The sequence below is a fragment of the Dromiciops gliroides genome, chromosome 6 (genome assembly GCF_019393635.1).
Source record: "Dromiciops gliroides isolate mDroGli1 chromosome 6, mDroGli1.pri, whole genome shotgun sequence".
In the NCBI taxonomy this organism is placed as follows: Eukaryota; Metazoa; Chordata; class Mammalia; order Microbiotheria; family Microbiotheriidae; genus Dromiciops; species Dromiciops gliroides.
Genome location: NC_057866.1, coordinates 13008133 through 13032874, shown reverse-complemented (window position 1 = coordinate 13032874; position 24742 = coordinate 13008133). Strand labels below are relative to the sequence as shown.

At 49.8% G+C, this 24742-nt stretch overlaps 1 protein-coding gene across 1 annotated transcript in view; it reads right to left on the bottom strand.

The window, feature by feature from the left end:
- Nucleotides 1-22572, bottom strand: part of FADS3 (fatty acid desaturase 3) — a 28291-nt gene extending 5719 nt beyond the window's left edge. The window contains 8 exon segments of the mRNA XM_043973499.1: nt 3635-3695; nt 4359-4481; nt 5120-5221; nt 6750-6947; nt 8364-8474; nt 22240-22334; nt 22337-22411; nt 22414-22572. Coding sequence (XP_043829434.1) covers nt 3635-3695; nt 4359-4481; nt 5120-5221; nt 6750-6947; nt 8364-8474; nt 22240-22334; nt 22337-22411; nt 22414-22441 — 793 coding nt within the window. The 5' untranslated portion in view covers nt 22442-22572.
- Between the last annotated feature and the right edge of the window lie 2170 nt (nt 22573-24742).

Sequence of the window (24742 nt, the reverse complement as noted above, 5' to 3'; positions counted from 1 at the left end):
TGAAAGGTATGAGGAGGGGGCAGCTAGGTGGCACATTGGATAAAACACCGGTCCTGGATTCAGGAGGACCTGAGTTCAAATCCAGCCTCAGACACTTGACACTTACTAGCAGTGTGACCTTGGGCAAGTCACTTAACCCTTACTGCCCCTCAAAAAAGGAAAAAAGAAAAGTATGAGGAGATTGGACCAAACAACCAAAGAATCCTAGGATTTGAGAGTTAGCAGGGACCAGAGCAGCCATCTACACCACCCCACACACTTTAGTAATCCCCATGCTTCTGAGCACATGATGAGCTGATGTCTGCTTGAACCCTTGCAGAAGGAGGAGCCCACCACCTGGGGAGACAGCCTATTTGACTGGGGACAGTTTTCACTGTGTGCAAGGTTCTCCTGACCTCACACCTCTACTGCCCGATTTGCCCACTCACTCACCCACCACTGCTCCTGGCTCTGCCTTCTAGGGCCAATCAAAACAAACCTGATTCTTCTCCCATGTGAAAACCTTCAGGCACCTGAAGAGAGTTCTATATCCCTGTCCCCCCACATCCCCCCAAGCCTTCTCTTCTCAATCAGTCAATATTTAATAAGCACCTACTATGTGTCAGGCTCTGAGCTAAGAGCTGGGGATACAAAAAGAGGCAAAAGACAGTCCCTGCCCTCATCACAACTGATGGAGGAGACCATAGGCAGGTAAATATGTACTCTAGATACAGGATAAGTTACAGACTAATGACAGATGAATAGGAAGTGATTAAGACAGGGAAGGAATTAGAATTAAGAGGTATTAGGAAAGGTTCCCTGTAGGAGGTGGGATTTTAGTTTGGACTTAGAGGAATCCAGAGATGAGGAGGGACACAAGAGAGCCAGAGAAAATGCCAAGAGCCCAGAGATGGATGGAGGGTGTTGTTGGAAGAACAACTGGATCAAAGGGTATATGGGGGAAGTAAAGTGAAAGAAGACTGGAAAGGGAGGGGGAGGGCTAAGGTAGTAGGGACTTTGAATGCCAGAGTATTTTGTATTTGATCCTTGAGATTATAGGGAGCCACTGAAGTTTATTGAGTAGGAGTGATGTGATCAGAACTGCATGTTAGGAAAGTTACTTTGGTGGCTGAATGGAAGATGGATTAGAGAGGGGAGAGACTACAGACAGGCAGACGCCCAGTGACTATTGCAATGGTTCAGTGTGAGGGGATGGAGATCTGCACTAGGAAGGGGGCAGTCAGAGGAGAGAAGGGGCCTATTCAAGAGATGCTGCGAAGGTGAAGTCAACAGACCTTGGCACCATATTGGATATGGGGGATGAAAGAGAGAGAGTAAAGAGTCCAGGTTGTAAGCCTGGGGAACTGGGAGGATGATGGTACCCTTCCCTTAATATGGAAGGTAGGGGGACAGCTAGGTGGTGCAGTGCATAAAGCACCGCCCCGGATTCAAGAGAACCTGAGTTCAAATCCAGCCTCAGACACTTGACACTTGCTAGCTATGTGACCCTAGGCAAATCACTTAATCCTCATTGCCCCGCAAAAAACAAACAAATAAATAAACAAATCAGAGTAAATAAACAAACAAATAGAGGTGAGCAAATAAATAAATGAATGAACAAATAAGTGGATAAATAAATAGTTAATAAATAATCAGTGAATGAATAGATAAGTAAGTAAATAAATAAATAAATCTCAGGCAAGATTCTTAACTGGGGTGGGGGGAACCATGGGAGGTTTGAGGAGGGATGAAAAGGTGTGGAAGAGCTGCTGTGGAGGCGGGGGAGTGAAAGGCAGGTAGCATGAACCTTAAACAGAGAGAGATGACTAGGTGATGGAGGCACGAGAGAGCCCAGAAGATTCAATGGGGAAACAAAGGGTATTCTAACTCCTCATCTCCACCAGCGAGCCAAGGAGAATGAGTGAGGGTGGAACCAGTACTGGAAAGGGTACCCGGGAGGCTGCGTCATCAGGGGGAGCCAGGATTCAGTAGGAGCTAGTAGATGGAAGGAGTGGGAGAGGAAGAGGTTGAGGATGAAGGGAAAGTTGTTGCCTATGGAACAGGTATTCCAAAGGGCACCGGGGAAGAGGTGGGTAGCATTTGATTGGGATTTTAGGCTGGGATGGGAGGGACATGAGAATAAGAAATGGAGTGGTAGGGGTGGTGAATGGGGTTTTGGTAATGACCTACAGGGATCTGAATCACTTCTCCAGGCTAAACAGGAAGATGGGTCCTCATTTTCATGGACTCAAGGCCCTTCCCCATTGTTACCATTAAAGAATTAAGTCAAGAATTATCCAGACAAGTGATTTATTTAGTTGTGAATGTGGATGCAAACCAAATCAGGTTCAGGGTTCTCAGTAGCCAAGAACCCAGAACTTTGGTTTCTACCCAATTAATAAACAGTTTGGAGGGAATGGAGAACAGGTTGGAAGGGTTAAGACACCTGGCTTCTTATTGGAGATCGGGAGACAATAGGGTGCAGGTGAGGGTTGGCTGGAGGGGATGGGAGATGATCCAATTGAGGAGAGGAGGAAAGGGCAGAGTTCTGTGATATTCTTTTTTTTTTAATTTTTAAATTTAAATTTTTTTTTTAGTGAGGCAATTGGGGTTAAGTGACTTGCCCAGGGTCACACAGCTAGTAAGTGTTAAGTGTCTGAGGCCGGATTTGAACCCAGGTACTCCTGACTCCAGGACCGGTGCTCTATCCACTGCGCCCCCTAGCTGCCCCTGTGATATTCTTTAAGTCGGAGAACTCTTAAGTGGGGGACGGAGTGATATTGTGACTTGTCCAAACTCACAACTCCACAAAGGGATGGATACAGGCAAGATAAAGTCACTAATGCTATTTCAATATTACACTGCCCTGGTCATCCTCTGGTTTATCAACCTCCTTCTTAATCTGTGGTCTCCAGAACTGACCACAGCCCTCCAAATGAGGTCTCACCAGGGCAGAATTCACAGAATTCACTCTGTCCTTTATTCTTGGATGCCCTGCCTCTATTAATGCAGCCCACAATCATCCCATGAGCTTTCTTGGTTGTTCCATCCCAAGGATGACTCAGACTGAGCTTGTGGCCCACTAAAACCCCCAGATCTTTTTCAGAATTACTGCTGTATAATCATTCTTCCTCATCTTATACTTGTAAAGTTCATTTTTTTTTGTGCCCAAGTGCAAGATTTTCCATATGTCCCTGTGAGTTTTATTTTATTAGATTTGAGTCTGATTGAGTGACACTCTGGACTTGGAGTCAGGAAGACCTGAATTCAAATCTGGATTCAGGTACTTACTAGCTATGTGTGACCCTGAGCAAGCCACTTCATGTGACCCTGAGCAAGTCACATCACCTCTGCACCTGCCTCAGTTTCCTCAACTGTAAAATGCAAAATTATAAAATAAAAACAGCTCTTGCCTCCCAAGGTTGTTGTGAGGATAAATGAGATAATATTTGTAAAGAACTTGGCACATAATAGATACATTTCCTTCCCTCTCACCCCGCCCCCACTTTTGGATACCAAGTCTTTGGTCATCAGCAAACTTGGTGAGTAGACATCTGTTCCTTTATCTTAAGTCTCATCTAGCCCCATGCTCTAAAGTTCTGGGAAGGCAGATAGCCAGGTGGGTGTGGGAACCCCGGGGAACCAGAGTACTCACTTAGGAAGAAATACTGGTGTTGATGGTTGTAGGGGAGGTACCGTCGCTTCTTCTTGCCATACTGGAGGAGAAGGAAGGAAAAGGAGAGTTGGATGAGCAGAGAAGAATGGCCCGGCAATGTGGGGAGATCCTTCTGTGATTCTTGGGTAACAACCCCCCTCCCAGTGACAGTTACCTAGGTCACGTGGTGGCCAGAATGAGGGGCTGCCTGCCTCTAGTCCACACATGCCCCCTCCTTTCTTGACAAGCAGGATCCACCTCTTGACTTCTTTTTCTACAAGTGGGGGTGAGGCTATAGCATTCTGGACACCTCACCTTCATGCACTTTAATGGGCAGGGATCAGAAGTCTAGCAGGCAGCTGGGTCAGGGATGCCAAGCATGGCTGGGATTGGGTATTGTACATGATTGGAGTTAGGGAAGCTGGTCTACGACCAGCACTAAGAGGCCTGGATGGTGGGTGGCTGGGATCAGAGGGACTGTTCCATATTCAGAGTCAATGAGTCTTGTCTGTGCCTGGGGTCAGGGATGGAACAGAACCCCCCAATTCCAAGCCTTTGTCCTTGTGCTCTCAGCCCTGAGCGAATGAATCTCCAGCTGGTGAGCAAAGCAAAGGGGGAACCCCACACCTGAATTGGCCACAGAGTCTGCACCCTGTTCACCTCCTCCCTCCCCCTCCAGAGGCTGGAGGGCCACCCCCGATGGCAAGGGGTGCTCTGTCAATACCTCCACCGAAGACTCTCCCAGGAGGAAAACAGGGGCCACTGTCACATCTGGGTCCTTGTGGAAGACATTGGGCTTGGCGTGGTGCTGGAAGTGGCGGAAGTTCCACCAGTGGGCCGAGAAACCCTGTGGAACAGGGAGGGGAGAAGAGGTCAAGTCCAGGGCACTCAATAGAGGGGTTAGAAAGGAAGGGGCGGGGGCTGGAAGGGTCCTACCTGACCACACACTCCAAAATACCCAGACAGGATCGTTGAGCGAGCTCATGGTTAGATTCCCTCCCCCAAGCAGGCCAGGGATGTGCCCACAAGCCCAGGCCAGGATGTCAGAAGGTCCAGGGCCTCTTGTCCCCTTCTTCCCACCTCCATCGCCTCTCCAGGAAAAGACTCCTCAAGGGGCAATTCCCCCTAAGCAGAGATGGAGCCTTGGAGTTCGATTTTGGAACTGTCAGGTATCAGAGCGAGGAGGGACCTTAGAACAGGGAATGTTACAGGTAGAAGGGCTCTTAGAACATAGGATATTAGATCTGGGAAGGATCTGAGAACAGAGAACATGGAATGCAGGAGCTGGCAGGGCCTCAGGTGGCCTGAATGTTCTCCTCCAGAGGATTTTCCAAATGAGGAGAAGTGAGCTGCCCATCGTGACATGAGGAGTTCACGGGACCCCCAACACGACTTCTTGGTGCCTAGGCAGGAGCCCTTTGGACTCCACCTGGCTGCCTCCACCCCGCCACCCCTGCACACCCAGGGTCTGCCCCCAGCCCTTACCTTCAGCTGTCCCATCACAAACTGCTGGGCCAGGTGGTTCCACCTGGACTTCTTGAAGACAGACACATGTCCGAGGTCATGCTGTAGACACCAGCACTGAGCCTGGGGAGAGACATCAGAGAGGCAGTTCAAAGGGCTTGGGAACAAGGGAGGCCCAGGATCCCATTAATTGGATTCAACTTGGAAAGCATTTATTAAGCACTGACTGCGTGAGAGGCCCTGTCCTAGGTGCTAGGCACCCCAAGACAAAATGAAAACTGTTGCTAACTTCACAGACCCTCAAGGGAATGATGTGGGAAGTGGCACATGGGCACCTATGCCAGATACAAGGTAGAGAATGATGGAGAGATAAGGGAGACTCAGACAACAGGCTCTATAAAAATGTGAGGAGGCTCAGATCACTTCAGCTGGTGTAATAAGGGTGGGCTTCAAGGAGGAGGCAGCACCTAAGCTGATCCTTGAGCGAAGGGGATGTTAACACACAGAGAGGAAGAAAGCCTACACATTACAGGTAGGGTTGTATGGTGGTTAGAGCACTAAACTTTGAGTCAGAAGGACTTGTGCTGCCTCACTCTAACAGCTGTGGGCTTCTGGCCTCAGTTTCCTCATGTGTAAAAAGGGGGATGATAATAGCCCTGACTATTATTGTTGTGAGGTTCAAACAAGATAACATGCACTTTGCAAATTTAGAAATCCTTTAAAAATTCTTGGCTAGTATTATGACAGCCCAGCCACCAGAGCACAGGGAAGGACCAAAAAGCAAGAGGGGGCAATTTGATACAGGGATCATAGCTGTTGTCTCTCTAGGGGGATAAAGCACCTCAGGGGTCAGCTAGTCCAATGCCTTTATTTTACAAAGAAGGAAACTGAGGTCCAGAGAAATGACTTGCCCAGGGTCACACAACTTGTCGATATCTGAGGCAGGATTTGAATTCAGGTCTTCCTGACTACAAGGTGATCACTCCACCCAGCTGACCTGGGGTCATTGAGCAGAGAAGGGATGTGATGTTGATGGATTGGTTGGGTAACTAACCTTTTGCTCAGGGCCTTGAATGCCAGACTAACAGTTGAGGTTTATTCTTTGCCCATCGGGAGCCACTGAAGAATTTCAGGGCCAGACCTGTCTTTGCTTCTGATCTTGCCTTGGTAAGAGGTGGGGTGAAGCCTCCAAGGCCAGGGGGGCAATAACAGTTCACTCACCCTTCTCTTCACCCCCAGCCCCTCCTCTGCTCCACAGGCTAGAAATCTGATTTATACCGGGGGGGGGGGGGGGCACGTGGATAGTCTAATGCGGGGTGGGGTGGAGGACCTTTAAGGCAACTTGGTCTGAAGAAATCTCAATTTATCCAAAAGATAAAGAAGTGGAAAAAGGGATTCAGATGGTCTACCCTGGGACAGAGCTCCATGAATTGCCCATTCCCTTGCACTTAAAATGGAATTTTTTTTTTGATTAGCAAAAATGCAGCAAAACCCATTTTCAGGCATCCTGCCCCAGCTGTTGTGCCAGATGGTGGGGTGCTCTCACACAGTGGTCTGTTATCATGGTTGGAGGACTCCAGCTTTGTGGCTTCAGCAGACTCCCACTTTCTGCGACACCCCCTCCCCGGGTCCTCAACCCAAGAGTGCTCACCTGGGAGATGGCCAGGGCCACAGCTGCGAGAATGGTGGGGACCCAGCCAGTGCCCAGGAGGTAGATCACCAGCCAGGCGAGCCCCTCCATGAGCAGAATGTGGCCCAAGATTAGGGAGAAGAACTCGGTGTCGGCCTCAAACAGCTTCATGTCTTCTGCAGCCCTGCGCAGGGCCCGGAAATCCTCAATCAGCTGCTCCTATTAGGGAGGGCAGAGGGGTGAGTCTGGCAGGTCCCTGACTCTGTCCCAGCCCTAAATCTAGGATCCTGAGTCTTCTCGCCACTCCCCATTTGGGGGCCAGGCAGGAGGGAGACGAGCATACAACCCCAAAGATACTCTGGGGTAGGGGGCAGCTAGGTGGCTCAGTGGATAGAGCACCAGCCCTGGACTCAGGAGGACCTGAGTTCAAATCTGGACTCAGACACTTAACACTTACTAGCTGTGTGACCCTGGGCAAGTCACTTAACCTCAATTGCCTCACCAAAAAAAAAAAAAAAAAGATACTCTGGGGTTTCTGTGTGCTCTCCCACCTTCCAATGCTTCTCATGAGCTCTCCTCTCTCTGAGGGGTAAAAGTGATCTCCAAAGTGAAATAGGCCACCTTGGGTAGTGGTGAGCTCCCCATCCCTGGAGGCCTTGTTGTAGAGGGGACTCCTGCCTCAGGGAGAGGATGGATGCTCTCAGAGATACCCTTCTAGCTGTGAAATGCCATGATTGTGTGAGTCTAAGAGTTAAGGACAAACATTCCATTCTACAGATGAGAAAGGCAGTGCCGGGGCCAAGGTCACCCCTGGGTGGAACTCCTAAATCCAACACTATTTCCACCTCACTGTCATGGCTGCGATGTTCCTGACTTGGGTGTCTGAGGAAGAGGTACTGAGAGTGGTCTGGAGGATGGGTCAGCAAAGATGGAATTTTTTTAAAGTGCTGTCCATCCATACAGGACCTCTCATTTATCCATCCATCTACTCAGTGAGCAGCCATTAAATGCAACTCACTTAGGACTTTTCTAGAAGCTCTTTCCCACTCATCATCTCACTCTATCCTTCCTGAGGACTGTGACCATCCAGAAATCCTTATTCCCATTTAAGGCAGCCATCACATGATGGAAAGAGTAAGGAACATAAATCTATGTCTGTGTCCATGTCCATGTCTATGTTTATATATCTATATCCCTGTCCCTTTATAACCGTCCATCTATCCATCCATCCATCCATCCATCCATCCATCCATCCATCCATCCATCTATCTATCTATCTATCTATCTATCTATCTATCTATCTATCTATCTATCTATCTATCTATCTATCTATCTATCTACTGGACTGGTTCTTCTCTATCTGCAATTAACTCCCTTTGGCACCCTGGGCAGCTCCTGCCCATCACTGGGTCTTAGCTTCCCATCTTTAAAATGAGCTGGCTGGTCTGGGCAATCTCTGAGCTTTCTCCAAGATCCTATAATGTAATGAGAAGCCATGGAAGCTTCTTGAGCAGTGGAGGGATGAGGCTAGGCTCTAGGGACTGGGGAACACTTGGTTGTGTTCTTGTGGCACGGGGTTTGTGATTCCTCCTCTGTACTCTTATCTCCCCACTCTAGAAAGTGATTGCAACTCACATTTTGCTGTTTATCCTGGCTGGGCTCCTCGGGAGCCAGCTCCCCAATCAGCAGGGGCTTCAGGAACTTCCTCACAAAGCACAGGTCCTGGTGGAAGGCGTGGAAAGCATCCTGGGTGGGGAGAAGAGATGCATGGAGAGTCACAAGCAGAGACCCACAATTGTTGTTTCCTCCAACTAGGAAGGGACTTGGAAGTCCCTCTGGTCCAAGTTGACTGTGAATAGGAATAGCTTCTCTAGACACCATCCTCATCAGGGTCCTTCGGGCTCCCCTGGATTGGAGACCCCACACACATACACACTTCCAGAGGCAGCCCATTCTCTTTCCATACAACTGGGATGGTAAAGGATCTTTCCCAACACTGAGCTGAAATCTCCCTCCCCAACATTTGCCCCTTCCTAGTCATGCCTGGGACCAAGCAGAACAAATCTAATTCAATTCCTCTGCCCCATGACAGAAGGTCCTTCAGATACTCAGAGAAAGCTACACTCTCCCCCTCCCCCGCACCTAGTTTTTTCTTCTCTAGACCAGATACTTCTAAATCCTTCAACCCATGGCCCAAAGCCCACCACCTTCTTGGCTACTTTCTTCTGAATAGCTCCTTGCTCATTGCCATCTTTTCTAAAATAGGACACACCCAGCTGAATCTACTTTCGCCAAGACAGAATCCAGCAAGATCACTGTGTCGCTCCTCATTGCTCTTCTCAGTGCATCCTGGGATAGTCCTTTGCCCCCTCCCCCCGCCCATGGCCCTATTAACTCACATGGAGCTTGCAGTCTGATAAAACTCCTGGACCTTTTAAAGAGGAGCTATTGTCTGGTACCCTTCCCCACTTTACACTCAGGGAGCTGAGTTTTTTTAAACAGTGTTTTCAAACAAGTTTAATTCATGTCTCCTGTCATTACATCAGCCATTTCTGGAAGTACCCCATCTAATGTAACATAATGACCAAGCCTGATTCCAGAGAAGAGGTGAGAAAATGCCCCCCACTTTGCAGAAGTGGGGGATAATGGGTATGGACTACTGTAAATACTGCAGCCACTGCACATGTGATGGTTGGTGTGGGCCAGCCGTGTGTTTTCCATTTTCTTTTAAGATCTTTTTTAATAAGGCACAACCCATTCTAGGGGAAGAGGAGGGTCATATTTGGAAATGAAGGTGATGTGAAAACAAGAGATGCCCATAAAAAGCAGATTAAAAAGTCATACATCAACAGCATGTGCTTTAACCACATCCCACCGGAATAGCCCCTGACCTCTCACTCCACCAAATCAAGGGGAGCTCTTCTGTCCTGTGGGGTCCCCCACTGCTCTTTCAGTGAGTTATTCATGAAGCTGATTTTCTGAACCCACATGTAGGACTATCCTATATACATACATATGTACATACACATAGAGATACCTATATACACACACATGAGCATATCTGTACATATACATATATGTATATACACACATCCCTATTCTATTTCCTCTTATTACATTTGGCCCTGTATTTTAGCCTGTTTATCTTTATAGCTCTCGACCCTGGCCTATCATGGGTTAACTAATTCTCTCAGATCTGTCAGGAGCAGATCTGATCAGCCAGACATTCTATTATACTTTCATCCAAACCAGTGATGAAAATGTTAAATGGCAGAGGGTAGATCCTTTGGGCACTCCACTAGAGACTATCCTATAGGCTGATCTTGACCCACTGATGACTATTCCTCAGGTCTGGTCACTGAACCAGTTCTGAAGACACCTCATAGTCCTATTGTATAGACCAGAGCTCTCCAGGGTTTGTTTTTTCCCTTAGAAGACAGCAATAAGACACTTTGTCAAATGCTTTGCTGAAATCTTAGCAAATCAGGATGTTCCCTACAGCATTTCCTAGACTGACCTGTCCAAAAAAGGGACCACGGTTGGTCTCTTCTTGATGAAGCCTTCCTGGATTTCTGTGATCATCACTTCCCTTTTAAATGTCTGCTGAATGCCCGCTGACCATCTGATACTGAATGAATGAACGAATGAAACAAGAAAGGAGGGGGGCATCCTCTGGAGTAGTGATTCTCAACCTTTGTTTTGTCTCAGGACTCATTTATGCTCTTAAAAATGACTGATCCCGGGGCAGCTAGATGGCACAGTGGATAGAGCACCGGCCCTGGAGTCAGGAGGACCTGAGTTCAAATCTGGCCTCAGACACTTAACACTTACTGGCTGTGTGACCCTGGGCAAGTCACTTAACCCCAATTGCCTCACCAAAAACAAACAAAAATTACTGAACCCCACCCCACCAAGCTGTTTATGTGGGTTATATAAATTTCTCTTTGCCAGGTTAAAAATTATAATAGTCTAGCATATATTATATAATATTTTATTATGATATAGTGATATGCTATATTATACATATATCTAATCTTTAATAATAATAATTAAATTATTACTATAGTATTATTTTAAATGATTTTGACTTGAGTACTCCTGAAAGGTCTTGAGACCCCACTTTGAGACCTGCTGCTCTCGAGAATCTCCCTCCCCTGGAATCTATGGAGGAAAATAGGGCCTAGGAGAGGGACCTGCTGGTGGTGGGACCCTGGGAGGGGGGCTGGGTGAGGGATCAGGGCTTCATTATAAAGTAACAGGTGATGGAGGGCCAAGGTATGGGGTGGGGTGGGGGTGGGGGGGTCTCCAACTTGCCCTGAGGGGAAGCTGCAGTACACCTCCCACCCCAGCCCCACACACCTTGGCACCTTAGGGCAGAGTCCAGTCACTCCACCTGTCTCAATCCTGGCTGCCTCTACCCTTGCTGAGTGACCTTTAACAAGTCACTTCCCTGGGCAGCTAGGTGGTACAGTGGATAGAGCACCAGCCCTGCAATCGGGAAGACCTGAGTTTAAATCTGACCTTGGACACTTACTAGCTGTGTGACCTTGGGAAAGTCACTTAACTCTGATTGCCACCCCCCCCACCCCCCCAAAAAAAATCACTTCTCTTTGAGCCTCCATTTCCTATCATTAAAATAAAAGCATTGGATCCAGGCCCTTTCTAACTTTATTCCCTAAGGGCCTGACTTAGTGGAAGGGCTGGGTCTGGGGCCAGGCCAATTTCTCACCTCAGTGGAAATGAGCTCCACCCAAATGAAGAGGAAGCCTGGACCTCCAGGCCTTCTCCTCATCAGGAGCAAACTGTGGACTCTGGACTTAAGAGTCCTTGGGTTAGTCAGTCAGTCAGCCAGTCAATGAACATTTATTAAGCACCTACTATGTTCCAAGCACTGGGTTCAAATTTGGCCTCTATGACTTCTTTTTTGACTAGAGGCTAGTCCCTTCCCTTTTCTGGGTCTCAGTTTCCTTATCTGTAAGATGAGGGGAGGGGGCATTTTTAGGCCGCTGGGTCTCTCTGAGATCCCGTCTAGCTCCAGGTCTCTGTTCTAAGATTGGGAAGGACCTCAGTCCTAGCACTGCTTGGGGAGGATTGATGGGAGAGTGGAGGGAGGGGACAGGAGCAGACAGTCCCTCTGGGAGCTTGTCAGACCCAATCTGGAGGTCTTACCTCACACACAAGCGGGAGTCACACACACGCACATGCACATACACACACACACACACACACGCACACACACCCCTACAGATTTCTATTTCTAGCCTGCGCTCTGGGGGTGAGGTCACTACCGGCCTCCTCCCCATCTGGCTGCAGCCCAAGTGGGGATGAGTCATGTTTCCTGTTCCCCCAGAGGCACTTCCTGTCTCCCTGGATACCTCAGCAGTGTACAGGGAGTGGGCCTCCAGCTATTCACTGCAGGAGCAGAGAGGCAGGGGGTGACATAGTAAGAGAAATGTAGAGAATTCTGCGCTGGACCCCAAGTCAGGAAGATGCCCTCCCTCCCCCCCACCTCTGACAAGCACTTACCAACTCCATGACCCCGACTTGTCCCTTCTGAGTCTCAGTTTCCCCTTCTTTAAAATGGGCATAATAGCACCTCTGTCTCAGAGGGTGGGTGTGAGGACCAGATGAGATAATGCCCATAAAAGGCCTTGCAAATGTTAGTGCATTATAAATGCCAGGCATTGTGAGGATCTTTTTTGGACCTGACTTGTTAGGCTGGTACTTGTCGGTACCTGTAACTTCTCATCTTTGAAGTTTCCTGAGCACACAGAAAGGTTGGGTGCCCACAGCTATGTAGCCAGTAGGGCCTGAAGGCTGGAATCAGTCCCTGGTCTTCCTGACTGAGGCTTGTTGCTCCTGCCCCCACCATAGTTATCCTCATAACAGTCATAATAGGCAAGAATATTTACAAAACGCTTTGCTTTACAACATCACTGTGAAATAAGGGAACACAAGCCCTGTTAGATGAGGTTCAGAAAAATAATTCATCCAGGGCCAAAAGAAAGGAGGCCAGGCCAAGCAGAGCGAGTGCCAGCCTCAGAGCATGGCATATGGGTAGGACCCCTAGCCCTACCGCTCACTCCTGGAGTAAGTGAGCAATCACTCAGCTTCCCCAGAAAAAAAAAAGGGAATTAGCCCTTCTCCATCTCCCTCATGGGGCTCTTGGGAAGAGTGTGCTCAGGAGGCCTTCAAGCATCATGGGAAGTCAAAGTATGCCATGGATACCCCTGAGAAGGAAGAGCAAATGAGAGCCCCAGAAGTCCAGCCCCCTAGTCCAACACCATCATCTTGTAGATGAGGAAGCTATAGGACACATTCAGTGGAGGGAGGCTGAGGGGGATGCCCAGTATTGGGGGGCAACCAGGAAAGCTTCATGGAGGAGGAAGCATGTGAGTTAGGCTTTCAAGGATGGGTAACTTAAAATCAATTCACTTGCCAGTCAAGATATCACCCTCCAGATGTCACTGGTCCTCTTCGAGAATGAAGGACTGAGGAAGATTCAACAGGAAAACAGGGGAAAGGTCTAGAGAACAGGATGAACCAGGCTTGGAGGTGGGAGATGCTGGAAATGGAGGGTCGCCAAGTCAACAAGCATTTCTCAAAGACCTACTATGCTGCGTCAGGCACTGTGCTAAGTACCAGTAGATCCAAAAAGTGGAGGCTGGGGTGTGGGGCACTACTTTGGGAGGGGCTTGAAGAATTTAAAGAGCAGTCTGAATTCTCTTCACTAGGGAATAGGGAGCCAATGAAAAGTGTTGAGCAGAGGAGTGGCATGACTAGATCGTATATAAGAAATGTTAGTCTAGCAGCCAAGTGAAGGGTGGGAGCTTGGGGAGGACTCTGAAGACCTTGAAAGGGTGTGGAGAGGATTGAATAGATGTCAACACCCTTTGTCCTGGCATGCTCTCTCCCTCCCTCTCCCTCCTGGGCAAGGTGTGTGGAGGGAGAGCTGTGTGTGGTGACTGCCATGTGCCATGTGTGGGACTCCTGATTGACTGAGAGAATGTTGAGTGCAATGCCTGTTCTTCGTAAGGGGCTGACTCTTTGAGAGAAGACCACTAGGGGGAGACAAAGTGCAAACTTGAATGTTGCACCGAAGACATGTGAGGGGAAACCAGCCTCCATTTCCAGTGCTTGCAACTCCTGCTAAGACTGAATCTGCCAAAAGAAAGATAATAAATGCTGGAGAAGTTGTGGGGAAATTGGAACACTAATGCATTGTTGGTGGAGCTGTGAACTTACCCAACCTTTCTAGAGAACCATTTGGAACTATGTCCAAAGGGCTATAAAGCTGTGCATACCCTTTGACCCAGCAATACCACTACTAGGTCTCTTTCCCAAAGAAATCATAAAAAAGGGGAAAAGACCCACATGTACAAAAATATTTATAGCTGCTCTTTTTGTGGTGGGAAGGAATTAGAAATTGAGGGGATGCCCATCCATTGGAGAATGGCTAAACAAGTTGTGGTATATGAATGTAATGGAATGCTATTGTGCTGTAAGAAACAATGAGCAGGAAGATTTCAGAGAAACCTGGAAGGACTTGCATGAACTGATGCTGAGTGAGATGAGCAGAACCAGGAGAACATTGTACACAGTATCAACAACATTGTGTGTTGATCAACTGTGATAGACTTGATTCTTCTCAGCAATACAATGGTCCGAGATAATTCCAAAGGACTCATGATGGAAAATGTTCTCCAAATCCAGAAAAAAAGAACTATGGAATCTAGATGCAGATCGAACCATACTATTTCTACTTTTTTTTGTTTTTCTTTTTTGAGGTTTTTCCCTTTTCTCCGATTCTTCTTTCACAGCATGACTAATGCAGAAATATATTTAATGGGATTGTACATATATAACCTATATCAGATTGCTTGCTGTCTTGGGGAGGGGGGAAGGGAGGAGAGGGAAGGAGAAGAATTTGAAACTAGAAATCTTATAAAAACAAATGTTGCAAACTATCTCTACATGTAAGTAGAAAATAATAAAATACTTTTATGATAAAAAAATTTAATTTAATTTAATTTAATTTAATTTAAAAAGACGGAATCTACCCTTGGTGAGATCATTCCCCTCTCCTGGTTTGAGGTGAAATGTTTTATCTCCCTCCAGTTCAATAGATTCTTTACTATAGTGTTTTCTGTGGTCCATTATAAGGTGAGTAACTTCTCTGACTTCTATTTACTGTCTTGCTTGGATAAATGGATTTGCTTGTTTGCTTTTGTGTTAGGGAGGAGCTAAGCTGGAAAATGTAAACTAAGAACTAGCCTTCCCTTTGAGAGGGTTCAGGGAGGCAACTTTCTTTCTCAATTCCTTAGGCCCATGTCCTAATATAAGAAATATTTAAGGCATGGCAGATGCATGTAATTCTAGCCTGATAGCCTTCTTAGAGACTGGTGAGGAGGTTGTCCAGCCTGGGTGGTCCTGCCCCAGCTAGGCTGTGGCTGCTCCCCATGGTATGGGATGGGCCAGATCAGATCTCAGGTCATATCTATCCAAGATAGCCGCAAAGGACATCTCTCTCCATATGATAATCACCCATATTTGTATCTTTCAGTAAATACTAAAGCCAAATTATTCATCTAATCAATCAGTGAACATTTCTTTGTTTTTGTTTGTTTGGCTTTTGTTTGGTTTGTTTGGTTTTTTGTGAGGCAATTGGGGTTAAGTGACTTGCCCAGGGTCACACAGCTAGTAAGTGTCCAGTGTCTGAGGCTGGATGAGCATTTCTTTATGACAGGGTACTAAACACTGGGACAGCAAGATGGCACAGTGGATAGAGCTCCCTGCTTGGAGTCAGGAAGACCTGAGTTCAAATCCAGCTTCAGACACTTACTAGCTATGTGACCCTGGACAAGTCACTTCACCCTGTTTCTTTTAGTTTCCTCATCTGTAAAAATGAGCTAGAGAAGGAAATGTCAAACCACTCCAGTATCTTTGCCAAGACAGGCCCAAATGGGGTCCCCAAGAGTTGGGCTCAACTAAACAATGACAACAAAGTGTTAACCTTTATCTCTTTCTACCACTTTCCTGGGCAGGACTTTTGCATGTTATAGGTGGGCACTTTGGAATCAGTGTTTATTGAATTTGAATGAAACAATCACTCAAAGGAAGCTAAATTCTGGGTAAATTCTGAAAAACCAGGGATGGCCCATAAAACCATCCCACTTCCTCTCAGGAGAGAAGTGGGGAACTATCTTGCAGAATGTTGCATACACTGTTAGATGCCATCACTGTATTGATTGTTTTTGCCTAAATATTTTTCTTTTTGACATAGAAGGGTTCACTTTGGAGAAGAGCTTTATCTTTGTTTTTGAAGTGAGGCTGTGAAGTGATTGCTGTAGGGAATTGGGGAGGAAATGGAATTGGGAGGAAATTGCTCCCACCCATGCAGAGCTGGGCCTGATCTGTAATTTAGATTCTAAGAGAGTTTGGGATATGGAGAGCTAAAGTCACTTTCTGGGTCACACCCCCGGGAGAGAGGTAGGGCTTGAGTCCGCCTTGATTCCAGGGGCTGGTATCTCTCTCCACAGTGCTACCCTGCCTCTCCACAGACAACAATGATGGAAAAACAAAAGCACAAATACACCTGATGTATTTTTTAAATGTTTGCATAAACTAGCGGCCCAAGAAAGGCTGGTAAAGAACTCAGAACATCTTGTGACCCTTTTGTGGTTGGGAAGCCTTTGCATGGGCTCCTGGCCAGGATGGATCACCAAGGCCCCGGTTGATTTCACCTCCAGGGTGAGCGAAATCAGCAGGGAGGAGATGGTCGGATGAAAGAAGGGGAGAAAGGCTGAGGCTGGGGTTGTAAAAGCAAGAAAGAGAAGCAGGGCCAGGCCAGGCCAGAGATGGGAACAAAGAACCAGGTGTTACATCCTCCAGGGTGCCCAGCCCTGGCCGGTCCCCTTCAGTCCTGAGGTTTCTCAATCAATGCGCCTTCTCTCTGCCAACCACCACGGTGCACCCTGCAGGCTTCAAAATACTGGGGTGCCATGTAAAGAGGAGGGGAACCTCTGGAGGAGGGAAGGGGGTGGGCATCGGTCTGGGTCTGGTGGCTGGTGACGAACGGCTCAGTCCGATGCACTCACTCTTGGTTTCACTGTGGTTATGGCGAGGTGGCATGGAATACCATCCTCCCTGCCCCCCCCTCAAGTCACCTTGAAGGAGGAACAGTCTTCCAACCTCCCCCACGGCACACACAGGTTTTGTCCCGGCTTCCCTCTTCAGTCGCGGAGAGAAGCAGCCTAGGTCTGAGGCGCACCATGCGCCGACCTCAGGCTCTCCTGGGTACCACGTGTCTCCCGAGCCTGGGTGGGGCTCGGCAGCTTTCAGAGTCCAGTCTGAAAGGAGGACACGGCGTGGGCCCGTGGGCCCCGGGATCGCAGGAGGCTCAAGTATGGAAGCCCCACGGCCGCATCATAGAAGGAGACCACGGGGCAGGAAAAACAGCGGCTCGGCCCTGTTCTCCACACCCCGTTCTTGCCTCGGAAGCCACAGTGGTGCCTGCGATGCCCCGGGACCTCAGCTCCCGCCTCTTTTTTTTTTTTTAATGAGGCAATTGGGGTTTAGTGACTTGCCCAGGGTCACACCGCTAGTAAGTGTTAAGTGTCTGAGGCCGGATTTGAACTCAGGTCCTCCTGACTCCAGGGCCGGTGTTCTATCCACTGCGCCACCTAGCTGCCCCTAAGCTCCCGCCTCTTAATACTGTTTGCTTTCTATGCCCACGTCCTCCTGTGGCGCCTCGGCCTGTGGCGCCGGGTGGAGAGGTCCCAGCGCGACTGGGGGTGGGGGCCGAGTCCTGTGTTCGAACGCGCCTTCCGCCACCGCTGCTTTGTGCTCTGAGATCTTCATCATTTCAGACCCTATATGTCCTGGGCCCTTCCAGCCCCGATGGGCACGCTGTGACATCTAGATTCGAAGGTCGCTTTTGGCACTCACATAGTACACTCTGTGTTCAGCTCTGACATTCTGTGTTCTAAGGTCGCTTTCAGCACTAATATTCTGTGTTCTAAGTTCCTTTCAGAACTACTACTCTCTGTTCTATGTTCTAAGGTCCCTTCCAACTCTGACATTTTAAGTTCTACAGACCCATTCTATGTTCTAAGGCCCTTTCTATCCTTTGACATTTTATGTTTTAAGGTTCCTTTCAGCACCAATATTCTATATTCTGTGTTCTAAGATCGCTTCAAGCTCTGACTGTTCTATGTTCTCAGGACATTCTGTGTTCTGAGGCCCCTCTTGGCTATGGCCTTCTATACTCTAAGGTCACTCTGTGCTTCTGCTCGGTGTGGCTCTGTGTGCAAACATGAGTCCTTTTGGCTTCCCCAGGCAAACTCCCCAGATTACTGACTGAGCCCTAAACTCTCAGTGGCTGCTCTGCTCTGCTCTCCCCCATGACTGGAATCAAGGGTGTGCTGGAAAATGTTTAACAACAGCCTCTCCAAGGGAAAATGTGTCTAGGACATACTTTCAAGTTTAATCTGCAATTATAAACATTTTCTCCCTCATTTTCATACGTTTAGACAATCAACAAAACAGCCAGTGGAACCCTGATTTATAGCATTTGCTGATTTCTGGAGCGTAAATGCTCACACAGAAAATAGAACAATCAAGGGGCAGCTAGATGATGCAATGGACAGAGCATCGGCTGTGGAGTTCAAATCCTGCCTCTCACACTTGACACTTCCTAGTTGTGTGACCCTGGGCATGTCACTTAACCTTGCTTACCTCAAAAAAAAAAAAAAAAAAGGAAAAGAAAAGAAAAGAAAATATAACCCTCGTTCTCCTAAGCCGGTAGGAGCTGGCTCCAGCACACCACTAAAATGCTCTGCCATCACCTCTGAGCTTCCCTGACCTCCCTCAAGCCTCAGCTCAAATTCCACCTTCTACAGGACACCTCTCCAGGCCTCTCTCACCATCAGCACCTTCTCAGTGCATATAATGGGCACATCCAGTTATTCACATATTGTCTGCCCATTAGAATGTAAGCTTCTGGAGGGCAGGAATGAGTCTTGCCTTTCTTTGCACCCCCAGCTTGGCCTGGCACCTCATAAGCATTTAATCGATGCTTTCTGACCAGCTGCTGAAGGTGTGTCGGGGCAGGTGACCAGAACATAGGGCTCCCTGGATGAGCTCCCCCCCCACCCCTGTCGAAGAAGAGCAGCTCAGTACTATGCCCTGCAATGCCCAACCTATGACCTCACTTAAAGCAGCCAGAGGAATGTCCTGCCAGAGGGAGCCTGGGGCGGAAATACTGGTCACAAGAATGTGGGAACTCCTACGGGGCTGGGTGGGATGGAGGGAGAAGCAGCTAATAATAACCTAACAATGTCCCCTCACATAGAAAGCACCTTCCTGTTTGCAAAGCACTTTCGTCGGGAGGCAACAGCACCAAGAGCAGCAGCTGAAGGCTCCACTCCCCCGGGAATGAAACTCAGACCAAACAGTTCCCCACCACCACCTGTGTGCCCCGACAGTGACTCCAGATGGCCAGGACGGGCCCTGCACATGGCAATGTGATAAGGAAGCAACTGCAGGACAAAGGGAGGCCCAAACCCTAATCTAGGCTTGATCTGACACCAGCCAAAGGCTTCCATCCATGTGGCCCGTCTGGACCAAGCTGGCCAGTCTTCTGGGAATGCCTTGGATCAAACTCATCAGACCATTTGGTCAGAAAGCAGTTATGTATGACTCTTCATGAGCACTTTTGGGGGGTTTTCTTGGCAGAGATACTGGACTGCTTTGCCATTTCCTTTTCTAGCTCATTTTACAGAAGAGGAAACCGAGGCAAACAGGGTTAAGTGACTTGTCCAGGGTCACACAGCTGGTACATGTCTGAGGCCAAATTTGAACTCATCTTCCTGTCTTGAATATAGAATGCATTTTACACACTCACACACACATACACTTACATACACCACCCCTGGTTCCTGGATTTAGTTGTTTAGATTATCCAGTTCAACAAGCAAAAATTTAGTGAGAGCCCAACCCTGTGTTAGGCACTGTGGGGGAGTCCAGGGAAAGAAGAAAGGGCCCCTGCCCTCAGGAAATGCTTCTTGCTTTCCTGCATTTGGTGCTGGGGGACCAGGGCCCAGATTTCAGCTGTCACTTATCACCTGGGTGAGCTGGAAGCAGTCACTTCACCTCTATGGGTCTCAATTTACCCATCTGTAAAATGAGGAGGGATTTGGACTAAATGAAGCCCCCTTTAGCTCTAAGAGTATGATTGGATAAACCCAAGGCTCTGCTACTCACTGGATGAGATGGAGGTGGGAAGGGGGGGGGGCGGGGTAGAGGGTTTCCACAATCTCTCCTGGCTCTCATGGGCCAAAGCCGAATCGAGTGGTTCAGACAAGACAGTGTGGAGTTCTGAGAAGGGAAACCGTTGTAGGATGGTGCAATTGGGGTGGTCTTCCCAGAGAATGTAGGGCCTTAAATTAAGGAAGAGTAGGATTTGGATGGGGGGGCAGGGAGGAGGCTGGCATGACCTCATTTAGACATACACACACTCACATTCATTCCCACTTGGCTCATGGGACAACTCTCACTTCATGCCCACTGGCCCTAGCTTCTCAAGGAGAGCTGGCTGTCCACTCGGCAAAGGCCCCTTGACCCAAAAGCACACCAGCTTCCCATGAACCTCCCTGGGCCCTGGGGGCAGAGGAAAGCTTCCTCGGGGGGCAGAGGAAAGCTTCCTCGGACATCTTGGAGGGCCAGAGAGGCCCCTGGCCCCGGCCTTAACTGACATTACTAGAGATTCATTTCTCAGGCTTCCAGAGTGTCCTGGGAGGGGCTTAGCTATCAATACCTTGCTGATCAGCTGTGGCAGGCAGAGTGGGAGGGCAGAGGCAGAGAGGCAGGAATCACCCAAGACCTCGATTTCTTCACAATATTAGTCACTTGTTCTTGGTTCCCTGGGACCAACAAGCAGGTTAACACTACAGATAAGGCTGAACCTGGAGTCCCAAGGTCTGGGTTCGAATCCCAGTTCTACACCATCCTTTGCTGTGCCACAGAAGGCAAACCTTTATCTTTCCTTGGTACCCTGTTTCCTCATGTATGAAATGGGGATAACAACGATCCTTCCCTGTCAGAGCAGAGTGAAAGCAGACCTCCGTGCTTGGGAGGTAGGGAGCCCCCTGTTTCTGGGGGCCTCCAAGCAGAGGGAGGAGCCTTCCAGACCCCTCCCCCCAGCACTGGAATTCTGGGGTTCCAGAATTCCTGCCTGTGCCATGCCCAGGACTGGGGTGAGGAAATGTTTGCTTACACGACTATTTATACAACTGTAGAGCCCTGACCTCGTGGGCGGGGCCACGGGAGCCCCCCTCACTCCCTGACCCACCTACCTCCTCTACACAGAGGAAGCTGTTCTCTCCTGCCTGCTCTTCCAACAGCTCCACCCTGGTGGGAAAGGGCCTGGCACGTGCTGTCCAGCCTGGGGAGAACAGTGACTCACTCACAGCCAGGGCTGGTGCCCGGCGTGGCGGTCTGAGCCTGGAAGGCAGACGGTGGGGCCCTGCCCCTCCTGCCATCCTGCCTGTGCAGGGGAGCCGCCTCCCTCTGGAAGCTAGGCTTGGCCCCTGCCTCCCTGCAGGGGCATGAGGAAGGGGTCCCAGGTTGGGGGACCTCATCAGAAAGGGCTGGTGGAAGGTGGCAAACCGGAGCAGCTAAGACCCTGCTGAGGTGGCTAGAGCCAAGGACCTAGACTCTGGAAGACTTGGGTTCAAATCCTGCCTCAGGCACTTACTCCCTGTGTAGCTCTGGGCAAGTTGCTTCCCCGTTTCAGTCTCAATTTCCTCATCTGAAAAGTGGGGATTCCAAGAGTCTAACTAACCTTCACAGGGTTATCGTTTGGGACCTGCCCACAGTCTGAACTGGGTCTTTGTATTAGCATGGGGGGGAAGGGGGGAACAAAAGCGCCCCGCCTCCTCCCAAGCGTGTCCAACCCCTAGGACCCCTCCCTGGGACAGGCAGGTCCGACTCTCTCGCCACCCTGTGACCCGGCAGATCATGGGACGTGGGGCTGGACATGTCACCTTAGTGGTCCTGGGCTGTCATAAGGGAAACACTTTGTTAAAGCCGCGCGAGTGACAGGTAACAGCCAGGATTTGAAGCCAGCTGCGAGGCTCCTGACCCCGCTGTTCCCTCCCTGCTCAGGAAGGCTCGGTGGCTCGATGGTTCACCGATGACAACACTAGGACTAGAGCTGAGGAAAGGGTCCGGGCACCTGTGGAGTGGCCAGGTGTGCCCCCCCCCACCCCCCGACTCTCACCTGCCCCGTCCCTTTACTTGACCTGCTTTTGAACTGGGGCAGAAATTCCAAGGCACCCTCCGGTACCCGGGAGCAGCAGAGAGCTGGGCGGCTGGGGACCCGGGTCCGAGGCTGGGGCGCACCCCTCCCCCTCCAGCCCCCTCGGAAGGACAAGGCCCCGGAAGCAGAGGCCACCCAAGGAGTGGCGGGGCGTGCGTCGGGGAGGGAGGCGGGGGGCGGGGGTCTCCCTACCGTAGCATCCTCTCCCGCATGGTGGCCGATGAGGCGGCTGCCTCCGGGTGCCGGATCAGCCCACCGGGTGATGTCATACACCTTCCGCTCTATCCCAGCCACTTGTCCGTGGGCAGGCAGTGCTTCCGGATCTCCTCCAGCCGAGGTGGGCACGGGGTCTCTCGCGCTCCGTTCCCTCCCCAGGCTCCCCCGGCCCCTCCATGGCCCCTGCCTTTGCGCCGACGGCGGGCTCCAGACGGCTGCGCCCCGAACCTGACCGCCCCCTTTCCTTCAGCCCTTGGCAGACGCGGGGCTAAGGGCCACCGGCCGTGGTGCCCCCGTCCCGGGCGAGCCTGTCTTCTCGTTCTCCTGGGCTCGCCTCCCGCTCCCGGGCTCCTCGCCCTCCCCAGCCACCTTGCCGTTCCTTCTCCCTTCCCAGAGGCTCTCGAAGCCTCAAAGAACTTTTCCCTCCTTATAAATCCATTGACAGCGGAGCTCAGCCTCGCCCCCTCCTTCTCCTCCACATCCTTCTCTCGTCATCCTCTCTGGCCCTTTCACAGCCACCGGGAGCAGAAAGTCTGGGCACCAATCCAAGCCCTGTGTCAACAGGCCTGGGAACCTGCCATTGGCTGGCCTGGGGCTACAGGAAGGCTTGCCCCTGAATCAGGGAGCCAGTCACTGCCCCCTCCGAAGCCATCCCCTTCTCCCCAGGCTGCCCCACCCAGGGCTGCCTGGAAAGGCAAAACACAAAATACCTAGTTAGGGTCTGGGGCAGGATCTGAACTCAGACCTTCCTGATTCCAAGTCACTGTGCCACCTAGGGAGCAGGGCAGAGAAAAAGGCCAGTTTGGGACCCAAAAAGACGTGCTTCAGACTCGAAAAGTTGCTCAACCTCAGTTCCCTAATCTGTAAAATGGGGATAATAATAGCACCTACCTCCCCAGGTTAGATCAAATAAGATAGAATGTTTATAGAGTGTTTTACAAACCCTAAAGAATCGCATAAGTAACAATAATAATAATTATTATTATTATTGTTCATTGAAACAAGTATCTTTTAGTTATTTAGCCAAGGGCTACACCACCCCCTGAGCCTCTGCAGGGGTGGTGAGGAGGAGTAGGGAGGAGAAAGCCGAATTTAGAAAGGGTTTCTATATAGCTCCATAGAGCAGTTATTCATAGTCCCATTTTACTGATGAGAAAACTGAGATTCAAAGATCTAGAATTGGAAAGGACTTTGGAGAGGCCATAGGGGTCATGTATGTGTAGATAGAAGGGACCTTAGTGGCCAGTTAGCCCAACCCCCTCTTTTTACAGATAGGGAAACTGAGTCCTGGAGAAGGCTCGCCCCAAACGGCACAGGTTGTAAATGGGAGAGAACACTGGTTCCCTGACTCAGGAGATGTAAGAACACAGAACAGATTTGTGGCTGCAAGGTCACCTTGGAAGCTATCCAGCCCAACCCTCTCTTCTTACACTGCTGAGAAGGGCAGTGTCTCATAGGGAGGAAGCAGCAGAGCAGGAATTCGATCCCAGACCCTCTTATGCTCCAGAAGCAGAGTTCTCTGTTTACTGGGTTCTCTCCATCTCAAGTGACTCTTCCAGGGTCATGCAGCAGCAAGGATGAGAGAAGGGATATGGACTCTGAGTCTCTCCTGATGCCAAGTTTGATAGCCTAACTATACTGAGGGAAGAACAGCTCGGCTTGGAAGGTATCTGTCGGGGAAAGTAATCAGAAGGAACTGGGATAGGAGGGGACTTTGAGGCCCCCAGTCCAGGGTCATCTAGGCCTAGTCAGTGTTGGCTGCCCCCACCCCAATTTTTCCCTGCCCCAGGACCAGGCTCTGGATGCCAGCCCTTCCTTCTCCTGATGAGCTAGGTCAGAACTCCTTTGCAACTCACTCCTAGGTCTGGCTCTGGGGTCTGGTTAGTCCTGAGTCCCCTGGCGTCCTCCCATCCCCCTAGCCTCAGGTCCCTCCCCTTCCCAGACACAGCTTCTGTGGTCAGTGACTCCATCACGGCTAGGGAAGTGGCTGGATGAGAGCCAGGCCCCCCAAGGAGGGGGTGAAGGGCAAGGGCAGGGCCGTGTATGGCCTGGCGCCAGGATCCTGGGAGAGGATCCACCCACAGCAGACACCAGTAGAGTGAGGGACCCCTGCCAATCACTACCTTGTCACATTCCCTGACGTCTCCAACAGGAAAGCCAAGAAGAGGGAGCAGGAGACAGTCACCCTCAGCCCCTTGTCTCTGGGGAGGCGGGCTGAAGGCGGGCAGAAGGGGGACCCTATTTGTCCTGACTAAGGTCCTGCTTCACTTTGGGCTGGCACCTGAAGGGCCCAGGAGGATAGCATTTATCTGATGTATTAAAGTGTTCAAAGCCTTCACAAATGCTATCTCATTTGTTCTTCACAACAATCCTATGAGGTAGGAACAATCTTAACATTTTACAGATAAGGAAACTGAGGCAGAAAGCAGTTGAGTGACTTTCTCAGGATCCCACAGGGTCTGGGGTAGGATTTGAACTC